Source organism: Meles meles, chromosome 21 (assembly GCF_922984935.1).
Source record: "Meles meles chromosome 21, mMelMel3.1 paternal haplotype, whole genome shotgun sequence".
Lineage (NCBI taxonomy): Eukaryota > Metazoa > Chordata > Mammalia > Carnivora > Mustelidae > Meles > Meles meles.
Window position 1 is genome coordinate 27,292,136 of NC_060086.1, and position 26,467 is coordinate 27,318,602.

At 38.3% G+C, this 26,467-nt stretch overlaps 1 protein-coding gene across 1 annotated transcript in view; it reads right to left on the reverse strand.

The window, feature by feature from the left end:
• Nucleotides 1–26,467, reverse strand: part of LOC123933607 (phospholipid-transporting ATPase ABCA3-like) — a 189,307-nt gene that overhangs the window by 69,949 nt on the left and 92,891 nt on the right. Inside the window, exons 17-21 of the mRNA XM_045992947.1 lie at nt 14,347–14,518; nt 12,882–13,176; nt 1,916–2,162; nt 1,580–1,784; nt 446–665 (exon numbers count right to left, since the gene is read on the reverse strand). Coding sequence (XP_045848903.1) covers nt 446–665; nt 1,580–1,784; nt 1,916–2,162; nt 12,882–13,176; nt 14,347–14,518 — 1,139 coding nt within the window. The remainder of the gene's footprint in view (nt 1–445; nt 666–1,579; nt 1,785–1,915; nt 2,163–12,881; nt 13,177–14,346; nt 14,519–26,467) is intronic.

Consider the following 26,467-nt stretch of genomic DNA (forward strand, 5'->3'; position numbering starts at 1 on the left):
GGGTCAAGATTTTGTGCTTCATTAAATTAGGGAAGAGTCATACCAGAAAACCTTCCACTCTCATCTCCACACCTTGCTCCAAAGTACTAATGATGATAAAAACTGAAGAACCATGTTCTAAGTGGAGGTAGGGGTGGATGGGATCAGCATACTCGCAACCTCTTTCTCTTCTCATTCTTTCATGAGGCTAGAGTGATATTGAGTCCAGATCCCTTAAAGACTTAAATTATCTCTTTTTCTTTCTTCATTTCTCTTCCCCATTTCTTCTCTCCCTCATTCTTTCATTCAAACTCTCTCTCTCACATACCCAAATTTCCAAAATCACACATTTTTAGATTCTTGGAAAGTAAGTGTTTAGCACTTAATATTTTTATCCTCAAGCTCTTTCATCCTGATTTATTTAATGTATTTCTTGAAGAAAGGGAAAATTTTGTGAAATCCTTACCATATTGTTGTCTTATGACATAAATGCTGATACTGAAAATAGTTGAAAAGTAGTTAAAGAGGGTGAGCTTGATGTAGGCAGCAGTACTACTAGAAAACAGGAAGCTTCCAAGATACATGAGAGGTACAACAGACCAACCATACAGCATAAAGATCATCATTGTGTCCAGAAAGTTGTAATTTTCAACAAATGCATCCAATCCGCAGTATTTGAACACTCCCTGAGACACAGAGGGCAGAGGTAAGTGCAAGGTGAAGGACAGTGTGCAATAAGTCAAGCCAGAAAACCTAGAAAAAACAGCAAGCCCTGCCTTCATTAGAAGATAGAACTATTCATGACTTCAATCACTTAACCCATTTAAAAAAGAAAAACCTTAGCTTATGAGCCTGAAGTAAACTATTTCTTCCCAGTACCTCTTTTACATAAAGAAACTTTATCTGTTTTTTAAAAAAGACGATTTATAGGAGAGAGAGTACACATGCGCAAGAGTGGGGGTGTGGAGGGGCAGAGGGAGAGGGAGAAGCAGGTTCCCCACTGAGCAGGGAGCTGGAGTCAGGGCTCCTTCCCAAGACTCAGAGATCATGATCTGAGCTGAAGGCAGATGCTTAACTGATGGGGCTACCCAGGTACTCCAGAAATTTACCTCTTTTATTCATGTGTTCACCCCTTGAAACTATATAGCTTTCTCTCTCCCTCACCCTCAAATATGCATCAAAACAGAAGAACTTGGAAAGTTCACCAATGAGCAAAATCATTACATTAAAAGATGTTATACCATCCTTGCTTGCTCTTTATAGCATATCCTCAGGATCTAAAATTGGATCTCTAAGTAAAAACTAGCTCTGTTTTGCAGACCCAGCCAGCTTGGGTTTTGGGACAAGGCTGGGACATGCTGAACAGTTACATGGGAAGATAATTCAAGAGAGACTTTTCAAAGAAATATGTTTTCTCCAGTTTAAAAAATATGAAGGAGAACATTTCCATAATGAGGTTTCCACAATATATTCTCTGGCATAATAAGCCAAAGTAGTTTCAAATTTCTTTACAATTTTATTTTAGGATACAAATTATTGATAGGAATTTCCTAGGTTGACATAGGACAATAAGCCTTCATCCAACATCAGTAACACTCACCAGTAGTAAGCAGCAGAGAATGCAGAAGCAGATGAGATCCCACAGAAAAGCAGAGAGCCAATAAGTAAGTACAGATACCCCACTCACAAACTGGATGTGTTTTGCTCTAGTGGTTCTCTCTGTCACTGTCTGAAGGCCAAAGTTACCAACCACAACAGCCATGCCAAAAGCCAAACATATTACTATTTGTAATCCATTTGTAGGTCTACAGAGGATGAAAGAAATTATGAAATATAAGTAGAAAATGAGGATCTAATATCTATTTTAAAATGCATATGACCAGATAGCAAGGGATATATTAAGGATCAATTACAGTAAAAGGAAAATCATACATACATTATTATATGACCATAAAGTGGGAGAGGTTGAGGCTTGTTGGAGGCGCTGATGGAAGCATTGAGGCCAGAAAGTGACATAAAAAGAACGTTGTCCAACACTGCCAATGATGTTGCAGCTGAATGGTATGCCTCATTATTGAACAAAATAGTAAGTATCATTTTGTTTTTTTCAACCTCAATGGAAAGTGCAATAATGGAGAAGTCACGAAACTCTTTGTTTTCCATTATATGTTTTGTTACCTTACCTAGGATAAAGGAAGAAATTGATCAGTAAGTCAATATGTAATAAATCACCTACTACTTAAGTTGGAGAGGAAAAAAATATTTTTCCTTGTATCTCTTCCCTTTCCAGCTTCCCACAATGGTTATTTCAAATCTTTGTTTCTCCTCAAGAATTCCACTCCATCACTAATCTGTATAATAATCTCACCACATAGACTATAACTTGAAAAAACAGTAAGTTACTAAGAATGTCTAGTTCTTGTCTACAAAAGACATGGGGATGTATGACATTATGCGTTTGTCAATACTCAAAGAATGTCAAAGCACAAAAAGAATTTTAATGTAAACTGTGGACTTTCAGTTAATAAAAGTATCAATGTTGTTTCATTCATTTAAAGAAATGCACTTAAAAAAAAAAGAAATGCACTAGACTCATGTCATTTGTTATTAATAGGGGAAACTGGAGGGTTGGGATATGGAAACTTTCTGTATTGTCCGTTCAACATTTTTGTTACTCTAAACCTCTTCTAAAGAGTGTTTACTAATTCTAAAAACCTGGAAACACTATTTCAGGGAGAGGTTTATGATGACTTATGTTCAAAATGTAACTAAGACATATGTATTTTGCTGGAGACATTGTTTACGATTAAAGTGAATCTAATTTTGAATTAAAAATGCATCTTGACTTTATAGTTACAGTACTACCAATTAGTTTAATAAATTTGTTTGTACAGGGAAAAAATAAAACAAACATGGCTTATTCTTTTCTCGAAGTTATTTTGGTTACTCTACGTCATTTGCATTTTCATACACATTTTAGAATTGGCTTGCCATTTCTGCAAAAAGTCTTTTGGTATTTTGATTAAAGGGAGACAAACCATAAGAGGATCTTAATCTCACAAAACAAACTGAAGGTTGCTGAGGGGTGGGGGGGGTGTAAGGAGGGGTGGAGGGGTAAGGTTATGGACATTGGGGAGGGTATGTGCTATGGTGAGTGCTATGAAATGTGTAAACCTGATGACTCACAGACCTATGCCCCTGGGGCAAATAATACATTATACGTTAATAAAAATAATTAAAAAGAAAAAATTGCACTGAATCTATAGTTTATCACTTTGGAGAGAGTAATTCTAATTTTTTTCTGTCTTTTCATTGCCTTAACCACAAATTGTGGTACTTTTTGTATATTTTATGTGTAAGTCACAAAGTTGAATTCTGGCTATTTTTTTTTTAAAGATTTTATTTATTTGTCAGAGAGAGAACTGAGCGAGAGCGAGCACAGGCAGACAGAGTGGCACGCTGAGGCAGAGGGAGAATCAGGCTCCCTGCCGAGCAAGGAGCCCGATGTGGGACTCCATCCCGGGACGCTGGGATCATGACCTGAGCTGAAGGCAGATGCTTAATCAACTGAGCCACCAGGCATCCCGAATTCTGACGATTTTTAAGACAAAAGTCTGTTAAAATTTATTGTAAAGAATATTGCTATCCTAATAATATTCAGTCTTATTCTTTAAAAAAAAAGAATTTATTAATTTATTTGAGATTGAGAGACAAAGAGAGAATGAGTGGGGACGGAGGGGCAAAGGGAGCAGGAGAGGCAGAGGGAGAAGGAGAAGCAGGCCTGACAAGGGGCCTCATCACAGGACCCTGGGATCATGGCCAAAGCTGAAGGTAGATGCTTCACCAACTGAGCCACCCAGGAGCCTCCAGTCTTATTATTTTTAGTGCTATTATGAGTTGTGGTGATTTGTGTTTTCCCCCATAGGATTGTGTCCATTTTACCTAAGCTGGATTTTAAAAATTCCAGTTTGAAAAGTTCTGCCTTTTTATTGGAGTGTTTGCTCCATTTACATTAAATGTAATTACTGTATGCTAGGATTTATATCTGCCATTTTGCTATTTTCTTTCTTTCCTTTGCACTTTTTTCTTTTAATTATGTTCAATTAGCCAAAGTATTGCTACGTATCTTATACCTCTTTTTTGTTATTTCCCTACTACTGCTATTTAATGTCAAACATATTTTGTACTGTACCAGTTAAGTTCCTTTGTTGTTGTTTTACTGTTTTTTTAAAGTTTATTTTCCCAGTGGTTGTTCTGGGGATTACAAAATAAATCCCAATTTAACTAGCTCAGATAGACACCAATGTACTTCTGATAGTGTACAAAAAATTTGCTCCACATATTTCCCTTCCCTCTTCCCCCCTTTGTGCTATTATCATGTTATACTTTTATACATTATAAGCCCATTAACAGTTTTATAACGATTTTACGTAATTGTCTTTTAAATAAATTAGAAAAAAGGAGTTAATATATATGTTTATACTTCTTTCATATTTACTTATGTAACTATCTTTGCCAGAGCTCTTATTTCTTTGTATAGGTTGAAGTTACTGTCTAGTGTCCTTCTGTTTCAGTATGAAGAAATCCCTTTAGTATTTCTTATAAGGAAGATCTAATGGTGATGAATTCACCTGGTCTTTGTTTATCTGGGAATGTCCATATTCATTTTGAGGGAGAAATGTGCTTGGTATAATATTCTTGGCTGAGAATTCTTTCTTTCTTTTTTGTTGAAAGCTATATATTTCTTTTTTATATATATTTTTTAAAAATTTCTTTTCAGCATAACAGTATTCATTGTTTTTGCACCATACCCAGTGCTCCATGCAATACGTGCTCTCCCTAATACCCACCACCTGGCTCCTCCTACCTCCCACCCTGCCCCTTCAAAACCCTCAGGTTGTTTTTCAGAGTCCACAGTCTCTCATGGTTCACCTCCCCTTCCAATTTCCCTCAGCTCCCTTCTCCTCTCCATCTCCCCATGTCCTCCATGTTATTTGTTATGCTCCACAAATAAAAAAAGCCAAACATCCCTCCTTTCCAAACATGTTTGCTGTCCAAAAGTTAAAATAATGAACTATGGAGAGAGCAGTTGAGATAGCAATTGAACATTATAGGGAGGAAACATGGAACATATGTCAGCAGTGGATAGAATAAGCCTGCCCTGAGAGGGCTATGAAAACAGTGGTTGCACAAAGAATGTGAGCACACATCTCTGAATGGTTCATGGCTGAGTATGTATACATATATGCATTTAAGTTTTTTCTCTTTTTCATCTTCTCTTCTTTTTTGCTCCATTCTGCTCATCACAGTCCCAGTTCCTCTTTCCATAAGAGGGGAAAGAAAAGGGAGCTAAACAAACCATCATCAGGTTTTCAATTTTCTCAGTTAAGACAGGAACCTTTTACGTGTTCACTGAGTGCCTAGGAGAATTCTGCTTTTAAGATGTACCATATGGGGGCGCCTGGGTGGCTCAGTGGGTTAAAGCCTCTGCCTTCGGCTCAGGTCATGATTTCAGGGTCCTAGGATCGAGCCCCGCATTGGGCTCCCTGCTCAGCGGGGAGCCTGCATCCCCCTCTCTCTCTGCTTGCCTCTCTGCCTGCCTGTGATCTCTGTCAAATAAATAAAATCTAAAAAAAAAAAAAAAAAGATGTACCATGACTGGGTTATTTGTTACACTTCAACTATGTTCTTTCACTTCAAAGACTCAAGGCTATCATGTCAATTAAACTGGACCATCATATGGCATTGATAACCACCTGCTACTTTAACAGATCTGGAGCCTTCTGTTAGACATCGTTGGTTTGTATGTTATCCCTCATGAAAACTTCTAGGTCAGCTGCTTTCAAAGTATAATACTTGGTGAGGTTTGTTCTAGCTGGATGTATTTCTCCTAGACCTTGAGCTCCCATCTGTACACTTTCTGTGTGGTTGTTACAGAATTTTGCATTCTGTGGATGCTATCTCATTACTTTTGTAATAAACCTTGCATGGTTTGGATGCTCTTTTTTTCTGAAAATATACATTGTCTTTGTTCTTCTCCAAAACGAGGTCAGTGTTTATATAGGCCAACTGATTTACTTCTTCCAGTGTTTCTCTGCCTCTTGAAACTTCTTGGCTACAGCTGGGGTTTAGTGCTTTAGGTGATCAGAAATCTTTTAATTTTCTATGTTTAGGAAGTTTAATGAGTAGTATTTTGCCAACAATCCTTGTCCAGTGACTGGTGTCAATTCCTGACTAAATCTGAGAAGTTTACAGCTAAAGATTTCTCTCACTGAACAGATGATTGCCCTGTAAGTTCAAGGTCATACAAGGGTTATTTGAATTTTTAAAGTTTTTATTTAAATTGCTGCTAGTTAACATACAGTGTAATACTAGTTTTAGGTGTACAGTGATTTAGCACTTCCATACAACATGTGATGGTGCTCATCACAACAAGAGCACTCTATTTTCACCACTTATTTAACCCATACACCTACCCACATCCCTTCTGGTAACCACCAGTTTTGTTTTCTGCAGTTAAAAAGAGTCTGCCTCCTGAGATCCCAGAAGTCCACTGACAGATAATGGATAAAGAAGATGTGGACTATTACCCAGCCATTAAAAAGAATGAAAACTTGCCATTTACAGCAATGTGGATGGAACTAGAGAGTGTTATGCTAAGTGAAATAAGTCAGTCAGAGAAATATCACTCATGTGTGATTTCACTCATATGTGGAACTTAAGAAACAAAATGGATGAACACAGGGGAAGGGAAAATAAGAAGAAAACAGAGAGTGGGACAAACTATAAGAGATTCTTAACTATAGGAAACAAACAGGATTGCTGGAGAGGAGGAGGGAAGAGGTATAGGGTAATTAGGTGATGGACATTAAGGAGGGCACTTGATGGAATAAGCACTGGGTGTTATATGAAACCAATGAACCACTAAACTCTATCTCTGAAACTATTAATACACTATACGTTAATTAAACTGAATTTTTAAAAAAGAGTCTGTTTCTTGGTTTTCCTTTTTCCCCCTAAGTTCATTCGTTTTCTTAAATTCCATATATGAGTGAAATCACATGGTATTTCTCTTTCTCTGACTTATTTGACTTAGCATTATACACTAGCTTCATCCATGTTGTTGCAAATGTCAAGATTTCATTATTTTTTTTAAAGATTTTATTTATTTGACAGACAGAGATCACAAGTAGGCAGAGAGGCAGGCAGAAAGAAAGAGGGGGGAAGTAGGCTCCCCACTGAGCAGGGAGCCTGATGTGGGGCCCAATCCCAGGACCCTGAGATCATGACCTGAGCTGAAGGCAGAGGCTTTAACCCCCTGAGCCACCCAGGTGCCCCGAGATTTCATTATTTTTTTATTCCAGTCTTTTCTCAAGTCCAGTGAGTATCCTTATGATCATTGCTTTAAATTCTCTATGAGGCATGATACTTATATCTGTTTTATTTATATCTATGGTTATGGCTTTGTCCTATTCTTTCATTTGGGATACATTTCTCTGTCTCTTCCTTTTGTCTGCCTATCTGTGTCTCTTTCTTTGTGTTAAGAAAGTCAGCTGTGTCTTCTGCTCTTGAAATCAGTCACTTTATGAAGAAGAGGTCCTGGAGTGGCTTGCAGTGCAGTGTCTTCTGTTCACCAGAAACTAGCGCTTTAAAAATGTATCTATGTGTTTTGCTTACACCCTACTGTTGTGTTTGAGTCACTTTTCCTTTCAGTGCAGTCATCAGCATGGACTCTCTACCTGCTATGGGCTGTGCTTATTCTCTGTGGTGTTAGTGGGCTTCAAGGAGGTCAGCTCTGAGGGGGTATGCCAGCTGGGGAATTTGGGAGCAAAGAGATGGCATTAGGAAAATTAGTGCTGGGCCACTAGTTCTATGCTGGATCTCCTGAAGCACTAGGGCAGCTGGAGGCTGCATACCAGGGCTGCTGGGGCTGAGGTTGGGCAAGACTGGACCTGGCAAGTTCTGGCAGTTGTAAGTATGTGGCATGTGCCTGTGGCTGGAGGCACATGGCTGGGCACTGTTACAGATGTGTATGGCACGCTGCATCAGCTGTGTACTCAGCAGCTGGTTGGAGTGCATGTATGGTTTTAACAAAATTTACCTTGAGCTCAGGGCTTAGGCTAGGAAGCTTGGAGTAGACTAGTCTTCAGGAGAACTCAGGGTATGATGCACTGCTAGCAGGTAGGGTAGCAAGTGTCTTTGCAGCCCCCTGATGCTTTCAGGTGGCTCTGTGTTCATGCTGGAGGGCAGGGGAGAAAACAGTGCCTGTCAGTTCCTTCATTTTTTAAGTTCTCCAACACTCCAAAATCAGTATTAAATGCCATGTAAACTGACATTTTTATGTTGCCCCTTCATGCAGGTTGCTATCTCTTTAAGGGTGGTGACCAAGGTATGACTCAACCTTCTAGCTCACCCAGTGCTTAGTCAACAGACTTTTAAAGTACCACTCCAAGGACCACTGTTTTCATAAACTTATGGAATTCAGCCCCTCTGGCTTTTAAAGCCCAATGTTATGGGAGGAGTCTTCCCCATGTGAGCTCCCTGCTGTGAGGTTCTCTGACTTCTCTGCCCATATAGCTCCCTTTCTGTTGCAGGCAGCCTCCCTCTGCCTTTCCGATCTTTCTAACCCTTCAGTTGCAGCTTCTTTATATTTACTTGTGCAGTTTGTTCTGTCAGTCTTTGGATTGCTCCTTGGTTCGTTGACTTGGTTGTGGACAATGTCTAGCTGAAAATGTGGGATGGGGTACTCATACTCTGCCATCTTTCCTCCACTTTTTTTTTTCTCTCAGTCATGCTTTTCAACTACTATTTTTTAAAAAATTATTTATAAATATTCTCTTTGTGGAGATATAGTGACTATACTTTTCTTTAATTCTTTAAACATATTTCCTTTAGTATTTTGAAAATATTTGTAGTAGCTGATTTAAAGTCTTTGTCTATTAAATTCAACACCTGGCCTCCCTCAAGGAAAGCTAGTGGCTTTAGCACCCTTCCCCACCATGGGTCATATGGTTGTTTCTTTGTGTATTAGTTTTCTGGGACTTCCATAAGAAAGTACCACATAATGAGTGGCTTAAATAACAGAAATTTATTTGCCCTCAGTTCTAGAGGCTAGAAGTCCAAGTCAAGGTGTTGGCAGGGTTGGTTTCGTCTGAAGGCCTCTTTTCACTGTGTCTTCACATGGTCTTTCTTCTGAGTATGCATGTCCGTTCCTAATCTGCATCTGTTATAAGGATACCAATCATACTGGATTAGGGCCTACCCTCAGTAAGTCTTATACTTGATTACTTCTTTAAAGAAACTATATCCAAATATAGTCACATTCTGAGATACTGGGGGTAGGACTTCAATTTATGAATTTTGAAGGAACACAATTCAGCCCATAGTTCTTTCCTTTCTCTGTTATTATTGTTGTGGAAACTGGACATTTAAGACAAGTAGTGTAACAACTCTGATGTAAAAACTCTGATGACTCCCATCTCTTGTTTGCTGTTATTGCCTTTTATTTTTTTTAACTTGTTGCTGCTCATTTGGTTAGTAACTTTTGTGGACTAATTCTATCGATTCTGTACCGTATAGTGTGCAGTCACTCACTTCTCTGACAGACTTTAAAAATTCTGGCTTTTTTTTTTTTTTAAAACAAGTTCCTAGAAGTCATCTTGGGTCAGTTTAATTTAGTAATCAATTAAAAGATTTCTTTTAATGCCTAGAACCAGTAAGTCCTCCATTGTTTGCCAAAGGGATCTGTGTATAAAGGCACACTTCAAATTTAAGACAGTTTACAAGTCAGCCTCAACTTTTACTTCTTGCTTGACCAGGTCTCAACATCAAATTAGAGTTTTCTGACTGGACTCTTCTTTCCTAGGTCATTTCTGGTCATACACACTACCATTCTGAGCCTTCTATATCCTCAGGAATATCAGAACTTTTAAAAGTTCATTTTGGTTCTCTAGCTCTCCAGGGATTCCTTCAAAGTTAATTTTTGGCCAGGCTCTTGTTGCTCAACTAAAATCAGCCTTAGTCAACTGTGATGATGTTACCAGCAGACTGTTACTGTTTTTATTAATGCTCTGTGGATAGGGCTTTTTCCCAAAAAGCTGAGCCCTGATTCAAATCCAATAGGAACAATTCCCTGGGAATGAAGTTTTTTTTTCAGGACTTCTTATTTTAGTTAAATTACTGACAGTGCTCTAGAGATGGGGCTTTTAACACCGCTCTAAACAGATCAGCTCTTTCAATCAACTTCAAGGCTTTTCGTGGCTACCACTTCATTGAGTTGAGGAAGGAGAGTGATAGAAATAGTTCTAAGTTAAAATGCCACAGACCTTACTCTTTTTAAAGAGGTTTGGTAGTTTTGTTGTTGTTCTTGTGGTTGTTTTTTGTTTGTTTTTTGTTTTTATTTTTTTATTTTTTTTCCATTTTATTTATTTTTTCAGCGTAACAGTATTCATTCTTTTTGCACAACACCCAGTGCTCCATGCAAAACGTGCCCTCCCCATTACCCACCACCTGTTCCCCCAACCTCCCACCCCTGACCCTTCAAAACCCTCAGGTTGCCCCAACCTCCCACCCCTGACCCTTCAAAACCCTCAGGTTGTTTTTCAGAGTCCATAGTCTCTTATGGTTCGCCTCGCCTCCCCAATGTCCATAGCCCGCTCCCCCTCTCCCAATCCCACCTCCCCCCAGCAACCCCCAGTTTGTTTTGTGAGATTAAGAGTCATTTATGGTTTGTCTCCCTCCCAATCCCATCTTGTTTCATTTATTCTTCTCCTATCCCCCTACCCCCCCATGTTGCTTCTCCATGTCCTCATATCAGGGAGATCATATGATAGTTGTCTTTCTCCGATTGACTTATTTCACTAAGCATGATACGCTCTAGCTCCATCCACGTCGTCGCAAATGGCAAGATTTCATTTCTTTTGATGGCTGCATAGTATTCCATTGTGTATATATACCACATCTTCTTTATCCATTCATCTGTTGATGGACATCTAGGTTCTTTCCATAGTCTGGCTATTGTAGACATTGCTGCTATAAACATTCGGGTACACGTGCCCCTTCGGATCACTATGTTTGTATCTTTGGGGTAAATACCCAGTAGTGCAATTGCTGGGTCATAGGGTAGTTCTATTTTCAACATTTTGAGGAAACTCCATGCTGTTTTCCAGAGTGGTTGCACCAGCTTGCATTCCCACCAACAGTGGAGGAGGGTTCCCCTTTCTCCACATCCTCTCCAGCATCTGTCATTTCCTGACTTGTTAATTTTAGCCATTCTGACTGGTGTGAGGTGATATCTCATTGTGGTTTTGATTTGTATTTCCCTGATGCCAAGTGACGTGGAGCACTTTTTCATGTGTCTGTTGGCCATCTGGATGTCTTCTTTGCAGAAATGTCTGTTCATGTCCTCTGCCCATTTCTTGATTGGATTGTTTGTTCTTTGGGTGTTGAGTTTGCTAAGTTCCTTATAGATTTTGGATACTAGCCCTTTATCTGATATGTCGTTTGCAAATATCTTCTCCCATTCTGTCAGTTGTCTTTTGGTTTTGTTAACTGTTTTTAGAATAGACACACTTTAGTTTGTTCTGTGTTTTGGTTAATTTCCAGTGTTCTTAATTAGCTGATTTATAAAACCGTTTTTGAAGTTATCTTTGTTGCTTTTGTGAGAGAAGGAGTTCATTCCATCATACCAAAAGATTCAAAATTTCCATTCACTAGGTTTTTGAGTAATTTTCTACAAAGGAATAGATACAAATAAGCTACATAAAAGGGTTGCTTTTATCACTAAGAAAGATAATGCAGAGAAGGTGTTTAGTATGGTTTTTACCAAAGCTAAGCATTGAACAAATTAAATATAACTATTTATACTACTCTCTAAAAATTAGTTCTGAGGAGACAATCTATTAAGTATTCTGCCCTTTGCCTTTCAAAAATGAACATAGTAGACAGAAGGGCAAACTTCAGATCATGGAATCATTTCACTTTGAGAGCCTAGAGAAACATTTTTGTATCTTGATCAGAATAAAAATTGTGTGCTACTGCTAGGTATTTACCCCAAAGATACAGATGTAGTGAAAAAAAGAGCCATCTGTACCCCAATGTTTATAGCAGCGATGGCCACTGTCGCCAAACTGTGGAAAGAACCAAGATGCCCTTCAACAGACGAATGGATAAGGAAGATGTGGTCCATATACACGATGGAGTATTATGCCTCCATCAGAAAGGATGAATACCCAACTTTTGTAGCAACATGGACGGGACTGGAAGAGATTATGCTGAGCGAAATAAGTCAAGCAGAGAGAGTCAAGTATCATATGGTTTCACTTATTTGTGGAGCATAACAAAGAACATGGAGGACATGGGGAGATGGAGAGGAGAAAGGAGTTGAGGGAAATTGGAAGGGGAGATGAACCATCAGAGACTATGGACTCTGAAAAAGAATCTGAGGGTTTTGAAGGGGTGGGAGGTGGGAGGTTGGGGAACCAGGTGGAAGGTAATAGAGAGGGCACGTATTGCATGGAGCACTGGGTGTGGTGCAAAAACAATGAGTACTGTTACGCTGAAAATAAATAAATAAATAATACCAAAAAATACCAAAAAAAAATTGTGTGCAAATTTCTCACAATGTTGTGGCTCTTTAACTCATCCTCTGAAAGATGATGCAATTAGCTGAAAGACAACCTAGAGCCAAATGTCTCCATTAGTTATTAACTTTTGTGGCCAGTTGTCTTGAAGTGTACTTTTTTGTTTCTTGCTTCTGATTTAGCTGCCTCTAAGATACTGGTAATTAGTAGGAAAAGAAAGAAATGGGTAGCTAAATAGCATAGTTAAGTTCCTTCTTTGCAAGTAATACAAATGGGTCTTCATATAGCAGCAGTCTCTTTTTTTTCCCCTATGGGTCTTACCTTGCACTTCCCAAAGTTCTTGATTGCTACGCTTTAGAAAAATCTTAAGATTATTTATGAAATTCAGAGCCAAATCAGAATTCCCTGAAACTGAGTAAGGCACAATTGTTTGACCATATTGACTCAAGTCCAGTTCTCTCGTGGGAAGGTCATAATGCGAATATGCAGTTCTTAAGAGATATGTAGTGAAAACCAAAATTACTAATATCTGTAGCAACATCAGCTTCCAATTGCGCCAAGTGAACAGTGCTCTCTTTATAAACATGGAATAAAATTGCTGGCAGTAAAGTGAAAACTAAAAAGAGGAGAGAAACATATCATTACAATGGGTAGTGACCCAAGTAGGAAATTCATAGCGAAACCCATTAATATAAATGCTCCAAATTTTTATCACACTAGATACACACATATAATACAAATATATCCTTTAACCCAAAAAAATAAATAACATGGTATAAAATTTTATTTGTGTAAAGTATTAAGGGAAAGGATTCATATCTAGTTTCTGATCTAACTACATTGAAAATCTTATCAAGTTTATTTTATTCATTAATATACTTGTAGTCTTTCTGATCAAAAAAACAAAATTGTATTTCTTTTATTTGATATTAAACAATAATCTATTTGTCAGTTTTAAAGGCAAATATCCCCGGGGCGCCTGGGTGGCTCAGTGGTTAAAGCCTCTGCCTTCAGCTCAGGTTGATCTCAGGGTCCTGAGATCGAGCCCCACATCGGGCTCTCTGCTTGGCAGGGAGCCTGCTTCCCCCCTCTCTCTCTGCCTGCTTCTCTGCCTACTTGTGATCTTTGTCAAATAAATAAATAAAATCTTAAAAAAAAATAAAGGCAAATATCCCCATGAAATTTGTATGTAACTACTATAGTTTGTTAAGATTTGATATACAAACTATGGTTGATCATGAGAAAATGCCCTTAGTCCGGTCAACCAATATCTTCTGATTGTAACAGTCATAATTTTGGGTCTTGTCTTAGAACTGAACAAAGGGGAAATTTATAAGAAAGTAATTGAGGGGTGCCTGGGTGGCTCAGTGGGTTAAATGTCTGCCTTTGGCTCAGGTCATGATCTCAGAGTCCTGGGACTGAGCCCCGAACCAGGCTCTCTGCTCAGCAGGGAGCCTGCTTCCCCTTCTCTCTATTTGTTTTGCTTCTCTGCCCCTTTTTGATCTCTGTCAAATAAATAAATAAAATCTTTAAAGGGGAAATAAAAGAGAACTTTTCAAAGTGATTCTGAGAATTAATGGTGAAAGTAGCATCTGTGATCTTTATCCAGAACTCATTTCTCCTGCATCAGAAAATTATTGGGGGCTGTAACACACACTGGTCTCTATCTGGCTTGATCTTCCATGTCTAAACTCCAAATATCTTTTAAGTTCAAATATTTTAAAAATTACACATATTATACCCAAGCCAAACATACTAGGTTTACATTCTTAGTGAATTTGCTCACCCCAGTATTAAATTTAATAGTAGCAATTTCATTCAATCTAGAAAAAACAGCTCTCTCATGATATCTGGACATATGCATATTCCACTTCATGTCTTGTCTTATTTTTTGGCCCTTTAAGGAAGTAGCATGGGTATCCTGAATATCCACATGGGAACCTGCCAGGTTATTGACCCTACAAACACACATAGACAACAAAAAGCACAAAACATTTCATTTTGACTATAGTCTCAATCTATTTTATTTAGGGCAAGTCAAACAAGGTCCCAAATTTGGAAGACTTCTTGATCTTTCTCATTGATTGTAAGGTGTATTGTATAGAGGCAGTATGATAAACCAATAAACTAGAGGACTGCTGAAATTCCACAGCAAAGTTTATATCATTCTGAGACAACATGAGAAAAGCAATTACAATATTGTATATTTCATAAGCTGAATTTAATTTAAAACTTACCTCTATTCAAAGATAATAACTTTCCTTTGGGGTTAAAATGTTCTTTGTTTTGTGAAATAACAGAGACGTTTATATAATAGCAGGGTTGGTTGTTGTTGTTTTTTTAAGTCCTTACATTTCCTACTACTGCCTATGTCTAAAACTGGCTCTTTGTGTATGGATACTTCAAAGAGGTGAAGAGCTATAAAGGAATAATTATAATCTAAGGAGAAAAATTCTAAGAAAAAAATGGAAGAAAAACATATCACAGTATATTGAGAGACAGGAAAGATTAACTACCTTGGTCAAGTAGTAAAACCGTTAGTAGAAAATATATGATTTGAAAGGTGTATTTTTTCTTTTCCTTTTTAAAAAAGATTTTTATTTATTTGTGGGTGTCTGTGTGTGTCTGTGTTTGTGTGTCTGTGTGTGTGTGAGAGAGAGAGAAAGAGAGAGTGCACACATGAGCAGGAGAAGGGGCAGAAGGAGAAGCAGGCAAGGAGCCCAATGTGTGACTCAATCCCAGGACCCTGGGATCATGACCTGAGTTGAAGGCTCAGGTGCCCAGGTGTGTTTTTCTAAACCACAGAATTATCAAAATCTTTTTAATACCTCCCTGTTAGCATTTGTATGAAAAAGAACATCAACAAATTCTGAACTATAACAACGAAAAGCAATGAGCAGATCAATAAGACTTCTATACCTTAAAAAAAGTGCATTCTGTGGAAAGAACCAAGATGCCCTTCAACGGATGAATGGATAAGGAAGATGTGGTACATATACACAATGGAGTATTATGCCTCCATCAGAAAGGATGAACACCCAACTTTTGTAGCAACATGGACGGGACTGGAAGAGATTATGCTGAGCGAAATAAGTCAAGCAGAGAGAGTCAAGTATCATATGGTCTCATTTATTTGTGGAGCATAACAAATAACATGGAGGACATGGGGAGATGGAGAGGAGAGGGAGTTGAGGGAAACTGGAAGGGGAGGTGAACCATGAGAGACTATGGACTCTGAAAAACAACCTGAGGGTTTTGAAGGGGTGGGGGGTGGGAGGTTGAGAAACCAGGTGGTGGGTAATAGGGAGGGCACGTACTGCATGGAGCACTGGGTGTGATGCCAAAACAATGAACACTGTTATGCTGTAAATAAACAAATTTTTAAAAAAAAGTGCATTAAATACATATTAAAAACCTGCTTTAAGATATTCTTGTAGCATGTTTTTAGTTTGATACTAAAAGTCTGAGGACTACTGTACTTTTAAAATATAATCAAATATTTTTTCTTTCATCTTTAAGTTTTCTTTTTACATTTTATTTATTGGTAATAAATTTCCATTAGGAAAACATTAGAGAATATAATAAGTGCAAGGCAAAATATTCCTATGACCTAGAGATAATACTGATATTTTCCACATATTATAAAAAGGGACAAACATACACTCTTTTTTTTTTTACTTCTAATTTATTTATTTTTTTTCAGCATAACAGTATTCATTGTTTTTGCACAACACCCAGTGCTCCATGCAATACGTGCCCTCCCTATTACCCACCACCTGGTTCCCACAACCTCCTACCCCCGACCTTTCAAAACCCTCAGGTTGTTTTTCAGAGTCCATAGTCTCTTATGGTTCGCCTCCCCTTCCAATTTTTTTTTTATAAACATATAATGTATTTTTATCCCCAGGGGTACAGGTCTATGAATCGCCAGGTTTACACACTTCACAGCACTCACGATAGCACATACCCTCCCCAATGTCCATAACCCCCCCCTCTCCCAACCCCACCTCCCCCCAGCAACCCCCAGTTTGTTTTGTGAGATTAAAAGTCATTTATGGTTTGTCTCCCTCCCAATCCCATCTTGTTTCATTTATTCTTCTCCTATCCCCCAAACATACACTCTCTTAAAAGTGGCAAATGGATTATGCTTAATCCATTTGTTTTCTTTTTTATCTTCTTACTTTCCAGATTTTACCCCAGGTTTTTGAAGTATGATTGAGAAATAAAAATTATATGCTTAAGGTATAGAACACGATACTTCGCTATGTATATATTATAAAATGATTACCATAATCAAGCAAATTAACATATCCATCATTGCACATACTAACTTTTTTTGTGGTAGGAACACTCGAGATTTACTCTTTTATTAAATTTCAAATTTACAATGTATTATTAAATATAGTCACCATGCAGTACTGTGGTGACCAGTAGGTCTCCAAAACTCCAAAACTCATAACTGAAAGTTTGTATCCTTTGACGAACTTTTCTCACTTTCCCTCCTCCTTGCACCTAGTAACCACCACTCTATTCTTTGTTCAACTTTTTTAAGACTCCATATAGAAGTAAGATTATGCAGTTTTCATCTTTCTCTGTCTGGCTTATTTCACTTAGCCTAATGTCCTCCAGAGGGCCCAGAAATAAACACACACTTATCTGGTTAATTAACCTTCAATAAAGGAGACAAGAATATACAATATATTCTGTCTTTTCAATAAATGGTGTCGGGAAAACCAGATAGCTACATACAAAGAACGCAACTGGACCACTTTCTTATACCATACACAAAAATAAACTCAAAATTGATTAAAGACCTAAATTTGAGACCTGAAACCATAAAATAAAACAGGCAGTCATCACTTGGACATTGGCCTTAGAACATAATTGTGGATATATCTCCTGAGGCCAGGAAAACAAAACCAAAAATAAATTGTTGGTACTAAAAAAAAATAAAAAGCTTCTGCACAGCAAAGGAAGCCATCAACACAACAAAAAGGCAACCTAGTGAATGGGAAAAGATAATTGCAAATGACAAATTTATTAAGTCTTTAATATGGAAAATACATAAAGAACTTACAAAACTCAATATGCACACACGCACGCACACACACAGAGATTAAAAAACAAACAGATGAGGGGAACCTGGGTGGTTCAGTGGGTTAAGCCTCTACCTTTGGCTCAAGTCATGATCTCAAGGTCCTAAGACTGAGTCCCACATCGGGCTCTCTGCTCAGCAGGGAGCCTGCTTCCCCTCTTCTCTCTGCCTGCCTCTCTGCCTACCTCTCTGCCTACTCGTGATCTCTCTCTCTCTTCCAAATAAATAAATAAAATCTTAAAAAAAATAAACAGATGAGAGAAGAGGCAAGATAGCAGAGGAGTAGGGAACCTTGTTTCAACTGATCCCTTGAATTTAGCTGGATATCTACTAAACCACTCTGAATACCCAAGAAATCAGCCTGAAATGTAAGACTATATATCTGGATCTCTACAAACAGAAAAACACTACCTGTCTTAAGGTAGGAAAGGCGGAGTCATGAATCTGTGGGGAGATAGTGGAAGAAAAACAGAAGGGGGAGGGAGTCTCCATAAGTTGGCACTTGAAAAGTGATATAAAACCAGAGGGCAAAAGTGTCTTGTGCCAGGAGGAGGCAAAAATTTGCAGAGCAGTAGTGGCAGGGAAAGTAGAGCAGTGCCCTAGACAGAATCCAGGACCTGTGGGTGCACACATGCAAGCCCCCATGAGCATGGGGCCACTTGTGGTTTTTAAAGTACCAAGGGCAGGGACACACACCAGTCCCTGGGTTGATTCCTGAGAGAGTTGCTATGGGTAGCACCAGGGGTGGCTGTGGTTTTCAGAGGTGCATACAGAAACAGAGACTATGTTCTGGAGGGTTTAGTGAAGAAAATGGACTGCAATTTCTCTGCTCTGGGACAGGGGTCTGGGTGCAGCCATTTTTGCTTTGACCCTCAGAAGAGGCAAGAAAAGCCACCAGAGAACAAAAGCTCAAAAAACCAGTTTCCATGGAGCCCAGCCCTCTAACAGGGGGCAGGGCAACCCTGCCCAAGCTTGGGCAGGGTTGCCTGAGAAACAGTGTGGCAGGCCCCTCCCCTAGAAGACACACTGGAAGAATAAGAGGACAACAACCCTAGGGTCCCCATAAAACTGTGAAATCCCAACATCAGGGGACAATAGTATATTGAATTCCAGTCATTGTTTCAGGGCTTATTTATTTTTCAGATACAACTCTCTTTTTCTTTTTTCCCTTATGTTTCTTCTATGTTTTTACTTTTTACCTTTTTCTCATTTCAACTAGATGTTTAATATATCATATTTCATAATAGCTTTTTAACTTGTACTTTTTCATAACTTTTTTATAGATATATGCTTCAATATAGTCCTTTTTTCTCTATTCAATATTACCTTTATATACATACAAGTTTTACTTTCCCTATAATTTTGGGAAGAAGTGTCCTCTAACAAACAGAACAAAATATATTCAGGAACAAATGAAACACCCTACTTTGTCCACACTGAGATTATAGCCCACTCTTCCCCTCACACCCCCTCCTTTTTTTTTTTTTTTAGTTTTTTTTTTTAATTTCTTTCCAGCATAACAGAATTCATTGTTTTTGCACCACACCCAGTTCTCCATGCAATGTGTGCCCTCCATAATACCCACCACCTGGCTCCCTCAACCTCTCACCCCTGCCCCTTCAAAACCCTCAGGTTGTTTTTCAGAGCCCATAGTCTCTCATGGTTCATCTCCCCCTCCAATTTCCCTCAACTCCCTTCTCCTCTCCATCTCCCCATGTCCTCTGTGTTATTTGTTATGCTCCACAAATAAGTGAAACCATATGATACTTGACTCTCTCTGCTTGACTTATTTCACTCAGCATAATCTCTTCCAGTCTTGTCCATGTTGCTACAAAGGTTGTGTATTCATCCTTTCTGAAATACACCTCCTCTTTTTAAAAAATTTTTGTTTTTTTTCTAATTAAAAATAATTTTATAAATATTATTCTTGTGTTTCATTTTGGCTTTATCTTTTCAGTGGTGGACCAGTATGGATTTTCCTAGGGTACAACTTGCTTGGGCTATGGTTGATATTTGAACTTAGTTCATTCCCTCAACCATCCCTCAACAGAATGACTAGGAGGAGGAACTCCCAACAAAGAAAAGAACCAGAGACAATGGCCTCTGCCACAGACCTAATGGATATGAAGATAAGCAAGATGTCAGAGACAGACTTCAGGGTAGCAATTATGAAGTCAATAGCTAGGCTTGAAAAAACCATCAGTGGCAATCTCTGAGGGCAGAAATGAGATCTAACCAGGCTGAAATTAAAAATGCTATGAATGATATTGGTCAACTCATCTAGATACTCATCAGTACTTTAGATAGTACTTTAGATACTCATCAGTATCTAAACTGGATACCTTAACAGTCAGGGTAAATGAGGCAGTAGAATGAATCAGTGATCTAGAAGATAAGATGACAGAAAGGAAGGAAGCTGAGGCTGATAGGGATGGGATAAACAGCTAGAAGCCCATGAGATCAGACTGAGAGAGATCAATGATGCCATGAAATGTTCCAACATCACAATTATTAGGATCCTTGAGGGGGTGGAGACAAAGAGAGTACTAGAAGGCATATTTGAGCAAATCATAACTGAGAACTTCTCTAGTCTGGGAAAGGAAACAAGCATTCATGTCCTAGAGGCAGACAGGACCCCTCCTAAGATTAGTAAGAACAAACCAACGCCGTGGCATGTAATAGTAAAACTTGCAAATCTTAGAGCCAAAGAAGCCATCCTGAGAGCAGCTAAGGGGAAAATGTTTCTTAAATATGTAGGGAGGAACACCAGAATATGTCACGCCCATCCATAGAGAACTGGCAAGCCAGAAAGGGCTGGCAAGACATATTCAGGGTATTAAATGAGATGAACATGCAGTCAAGGATACTGTATCCAGCAAAGCTGTCATTCAGAATGGATGGAGAGACAGAGTTTCTAGGACCAGCAGAAACTGAAAGAACATGTGTCCACCAAGTCAGGCCTGCAAGAATTTTTAAAAAATATTTATTTATTTGACAGACAGAGATCACAAGTAGGCAGAGAGGCAGGCAGAGAGAGAGGAGGAAGCAGGCTCCCTGGAGCAGAGAGCCCGATGCAGGGCTTGATCCCAGGACCCTGGGATCATGATCCAAGCCAAAGACAGAATATTTAACCCTGAGCCACCCAGTCGCCCCAGGCCTGCAAGAATTTTTAAGGGGGATTCTATAAAGAAGAAAGATGCCAAGAGTAACACTGGTCCAGAAATTTACAGAGACAATCTATAGAACAGGGAATTCACAGGCAATAAATATGGTGGCACTAAATTCATATCTTTCAAGAGTTACCCTCAATGTGAACAGTCTAAATTCTCCCATGAAATGGCACAGGGTTGCAGATTGATAGGACCCATCCTTTTGCGGTCTACAAGAGACTCATTTTGAACCTGAAGACACCTCCAGATTGAAAGCAAGGGGCTGGAGAACCATTTATCATGCTAACGGACCTGAAAAGAAAGGTGGGGTAGCAATTCTCATCTCAGACAAATTTTAAACCAAAGACTGTAGTAAGAGATGTAGAGGGACACTATATCATATTTAAAGGGTCTATCCAACAAAAAAAATCTAACAGTTGTAAATATCTATGCCCCCAACATGGGAGCAGACAACTACATAAGCCAACTGCTAACCAAAATTAAGAATCATATTGATAATAACACATTAATAGCAGGAGATCTCAACACTCCACTCTCAGTAATGGAAAGATCAACTAAGCGGAAGAACAACAAAGAAACAAGAGTTTTGAATGGCACATTGGACCAGATGGGCTTCATAGATGTATACAGAACATTCCACTCTAAAAAAACAGAATACTCATTCTTCTCACGTGCATAAGGAACTTTTTTCAGAACAGACCACAAACTGGGTCTCAACCGATATTAAAAAAGATTAAGATTATTTCCTGCATGTCATCAGACAACAATGCTTTGAAACTGACACATAATCACAAGAAAAAATTTGGAAGGAATTGAAACACTTGGAAGTTAAAGACCATCCTGCTAAAGAATGATTGGATCAACCAGAAAATTAAAGAACTTAAACAATTCATGGAAATCAATGAGAATGAAAACACATCAGTCCAAAACCTATGGGATACTGCAAAGGCAGCTGTATGGGGAAAATACATAACCATCCAAGCCTCTCTCAAAATAGTAGAAAAATCCCAAATGCACAAGCTAACCTTACACCTAAAGGAACTGGCGAAAGAGCAGGAAATACAACCTAAACCAAGCAGGAGAAGAGAAATAATAAAGATTAGAGTAGAGATCAGTGAAATAGAAACCAGAAAAATAGTAGAGCAGATCCACAAAACTATAAGCTGGTTCTCTGAAAGTATTAATAAGATCAACAAGTCTCTGGCTGGACTTATCCAAAAGAAAGGAGAAAGGACCCAAATTAATAAAATCATGAATGAAAAGGGAGAGATCAAGACTAACACCAAAGAAATTGAAACAATCATTAGAAATTATTAACAGCAACTATATGCCAATAAATTAAGCAACCTGGAAGAAGTGGATGCCTTCCTGGAAACTTATAAACTACTGAGACTGGAACTGGAAGAAACAGACAATCTGAACAGACAAATAACCTGTAACAAAATTGAAGCAATAATCAAAAACCTCCCAAAAAACAAAAGTCCAAGGCCAGATGGCTTCCTAGGATAATTCTACCAAACATTTAAAGAAGAAATCATACCTATTCTTCTGAAGCTATTTCAAAAAATAGGAACAGAAGGAAAACCTCCAAACTCTTTCTATGAGACCAGGATTACCTTGATCCAAAAACCAGGCAAAGACCCCATCAAAAAGGAGAATTATAGACCAATATCCCTGATGAACATGGATGCCAAAATACTCAACAAGATGTTAGCCAATAGGATATAACAGTACATTAAAAGGATTATCCATCAGGACCAGGTATGGAATCCCAGGGTATAATTCCTGGGATGCAAGGGTAGTTCAACTTTTATAAATCAATCAATGTGATAGAACACAGTAATAAAAGAAAAGAACTATATGATTCTCTCAATTAATGCAGAAAAAGCATTTGACAAAACACAGCATCCTTTTCTGATTAAAAATCTTCAGAGTATAGGGATAGAGGGAACATTCCTCAATATAAAAACTATCTATGAAAAGCCCACAGTGAATATCATCTTAATATCGGGAGCACAACACGGATGCCTACTCTCACCACTATTGTTCAATATAGTACTAGAAGTCCTGATCTCAGTAATCAGACAACAAAAAGAAATAAAACACATTCAAATTGGCAAAGAAGAAGACAAACTCTCTTCAGAGATGACACAATACTTTATGTGGAAAACCCAAAAGGCTCCATCCCCAAATTACTAGAACTCATACAGCAATTTAGCAAAGTGGCAGGATAGAAAAATCAATGCACATAAATCAGTTCCTTTTCTGTACACTAACAATATAACTATAGAAAGGGACATTAAGGAATCAACTCCATTTATAATAGCACCAAAACCTATAAGATACCTAGGAATAAACCAAACCAAAAAGGTAAAGGATCTATACTCTAGAAACTACAAAACACTTATGAAAGAAATTGAGGAAGATACAAAAAGATGGAAAAACATTCCATTCTCATGAATTGGAAGAATAAACATTGTGAAAAAGTCTATGCTGCCTAGAGCAACCTATACTTTCAATGCCATCCCTATCAAAATACCATTGACATTTTTCACAGAGCTGGAACAAACAATCCTAAAATTTGTAGGGAACAAGAAAAGACTCCAAATTGCCAAGGGAATGTAAAAGAAAACCAAAACTGGGGCATCACAATCCCTGACTTCAAGCTTATTACAAAGCTGTGATAATCAAAATAACATGGTATTGGCACAAAAACAGACACATAGATCAATGGACCAGAATAGAGAGCCCAGAAAGGACCCTCAGCTCTATGGTCAACTAACTTTTGACAAATAAGGAAAGAATATCCAATGGAAAAAAAAAGACAGTCTCTTCAATAAGTGGTGCTGGGAAAATTGGACAGCTACATTCAAAAGAAAGAAGTTGTAGCATTCTCTTACATCATACACAAACTCTAAATGAACGAAAGACCTTAATGTGAGACAGGAATCCAACAAAATCCTAGAGGAAAACATAGACAGTAACCACTTTCACACCAGCCACAGCAACTTCTTTCAAGACCCATCTCCAAAGGCAAGGGGGAAAAAAAAGCAAAAAATGAATTATTTGGACTTTGTGAAGATACAAAGCTTTTGCATAGCAAAGGAAACAATCAACGAAAGTAAGAGGCAACCCACAGAATGGGAGAAGATATTTGCAAATGACATTACAGATAAAAGGCTGGTATCCAATATTTATAAAGAACTTCTCAAACTCAACACCCAAAAAAACAATCCAGTCAGAAAATGGGAAGAAGACATGAACAGACACTTCTCCAAAGAAGACATAACAATTGGCCAACAGACACATGAAAAAATATTCACCATTAGCTATAAGGGAAATTTAAATCAAAACCACATTGAGATATCACCTTATAGCAGTTAGAATGGCAACAATTAGCAAAGCAGGAAACAACAACTGCTGGCAAGGATGTGGAGAAAGGGGAACGCTCTTACACTATTGGTGGGAATGCAAACTAGTACAGCACTTTGGAGAACAGTATGGAGGTTCCTCAAAAAGTTAAAAATAGAACTGTCCTACAACCCAGCAATTGTACTACTAGGTATTAAGATATGGATGTAGTGAAAAAAGGGGGCAGATGCATACAAATGTTCATAGCAGCAATGTCCACAATAGCCAAACTGTGGAAGAGACTGAGATGTTCTTCAACAGATGAATGGGTGACTTAGTCAGATCAGTGCCTGGGTGCCTCAGTTGGCTACGCAGCTGCCTTTGGATCAGGTCATGATCATATTGGGCTCCCTGCTCAGTGGAGAGCCTGCTTCTCCCTCTCCCTCTCCCTGCCACTCTGCCTACTTGTGCTCTCTATCTCTCTGAGATGTGGTACATATATACAATGGAAAATTATTCAGCCATCAGAAAGGATGAATACCCAGCATTTGGATCGACATGGATGGAACTAGAGGGGATTAGGCTAAGTGAAATAAGTCAAGTGGAGAAAGATAATTATTCTATGGTTTCAGTCATATGTGGAACATAAAGAATAGCACAATAGGGGCGCTTGGGTGGCTCAGTGGGTTAAGCCGCTGCCTTCGGCTTGGGTTGTGGTCTCAGGGTCCTGGGATCTAGTCCCGCATCGGGCTCTCTGCTCAGCGGCGAGCCTGCTTCCCTCTCTCTCTCACTGCCTGCCTCTCTGTCTACTTGTGATCTCTCTCTGTCAAATAAATAAATAAAATCTTAAAAAAAAAAAGAATAGCACGATAGACCATAGGGAAGGAAGGAAGGAAACCTGAAATGGGGGAAATCAGATAGGGAGATGAACCATGAGAGACTATGGACTCTGGGAAGCAAACTGACGGTTTGTGGAAAAGGAGGTGGATAGGGGATGGGGTAGCTGAGGATGGGTATTAAGGAGGGAACATCTTGTGATGAGCACTGGGTGTTATATGCAACTATTGAGTCATTGAGCACTACATCAAAAACAAATGTTGTATTTGGTGGCTAATTCAACATAATTAAAAGAATAAACAGATGACATGAATAGATGTTGCTTCAAAGAAGACGTACAGATGGCCAATAAACACATGAGAAGATGCTCAACATCACTCATCAAAGACATGCAAATCAAAACCACAAGGAGATATCACCTTATGCCTGTGAGAATGGCTAAAATAAAAAAGACAAGAAACAACAAGTGTTGATAAGAGTGGGGATGAAAAGGAACGCTTGTGCACTGTTTTTTTTTTTTTGGGGGGGGGGGGGATGCAAGCTGGTGCAGCCAGTGTGGAAAACCGTATGGAGGTTTCTCAAAAAATTAAAGATGGAACTACCATATGATCCAGCAATTCCACTATTGAGTATTTAGTAGAGAGACAATAATTCAAAAATGTATATATAACCCTATGTTATAGGGAGATACACACACACACACACACATATATATATAAAATATCTGCAGCATTATTTACAAAAGCCAAGATATGGGAGTAACCCAAGTGTTCACTGAGAGAGGATAAATAAGATTGATACTTGCACATACACACAAGAATATTACCCATAATTAAAGGATGAGGTCTTGCAGTTGCAACAACATGGTTTGGTCTAGAGAGTATAACACTAAGTAAGTCAGAGAAAGATAAATATCATATGATTTCACTTATTTGTGGGATCTAAAAGACTAAACAAATGAACAAACAAAAAAACCATGCCTCTTAAATACAGAGAACCTCTAGTGGTTGTGAGAAGGAATGTGGTGTGTGGGGGGATAAAATAAATGAAGGGGATTAAGATGTACAAAGTTCCAGTGATAAAATAAACAAGTCATGGAGATGAAAAGAACATCATAAAGAATATAGTAAGTAATATTGTAATAACATTTTATGGTGACAGATGAGGACTACACTTATTGTGGTTAGCACTGAGTAGTATACAGAATTGTCGAATTGTTATGGTATACACCTGAAACTAACATAATGTTACATGTCAGTTAAACTACAATAATATATTTAAAAAGACAACATAAACAGTAAAAATTCAACAGAGAGAAAATTTTTGCCTATCATGTATCTTATAAGGGATTAATATCAAGGATATATAGAAATATTGTAAAATTCAGTAATGATAAAGAAATGACTTGGTTAAAATTGGGCTTCACCACAGTTAATCATAGAGAGGAGGCCACA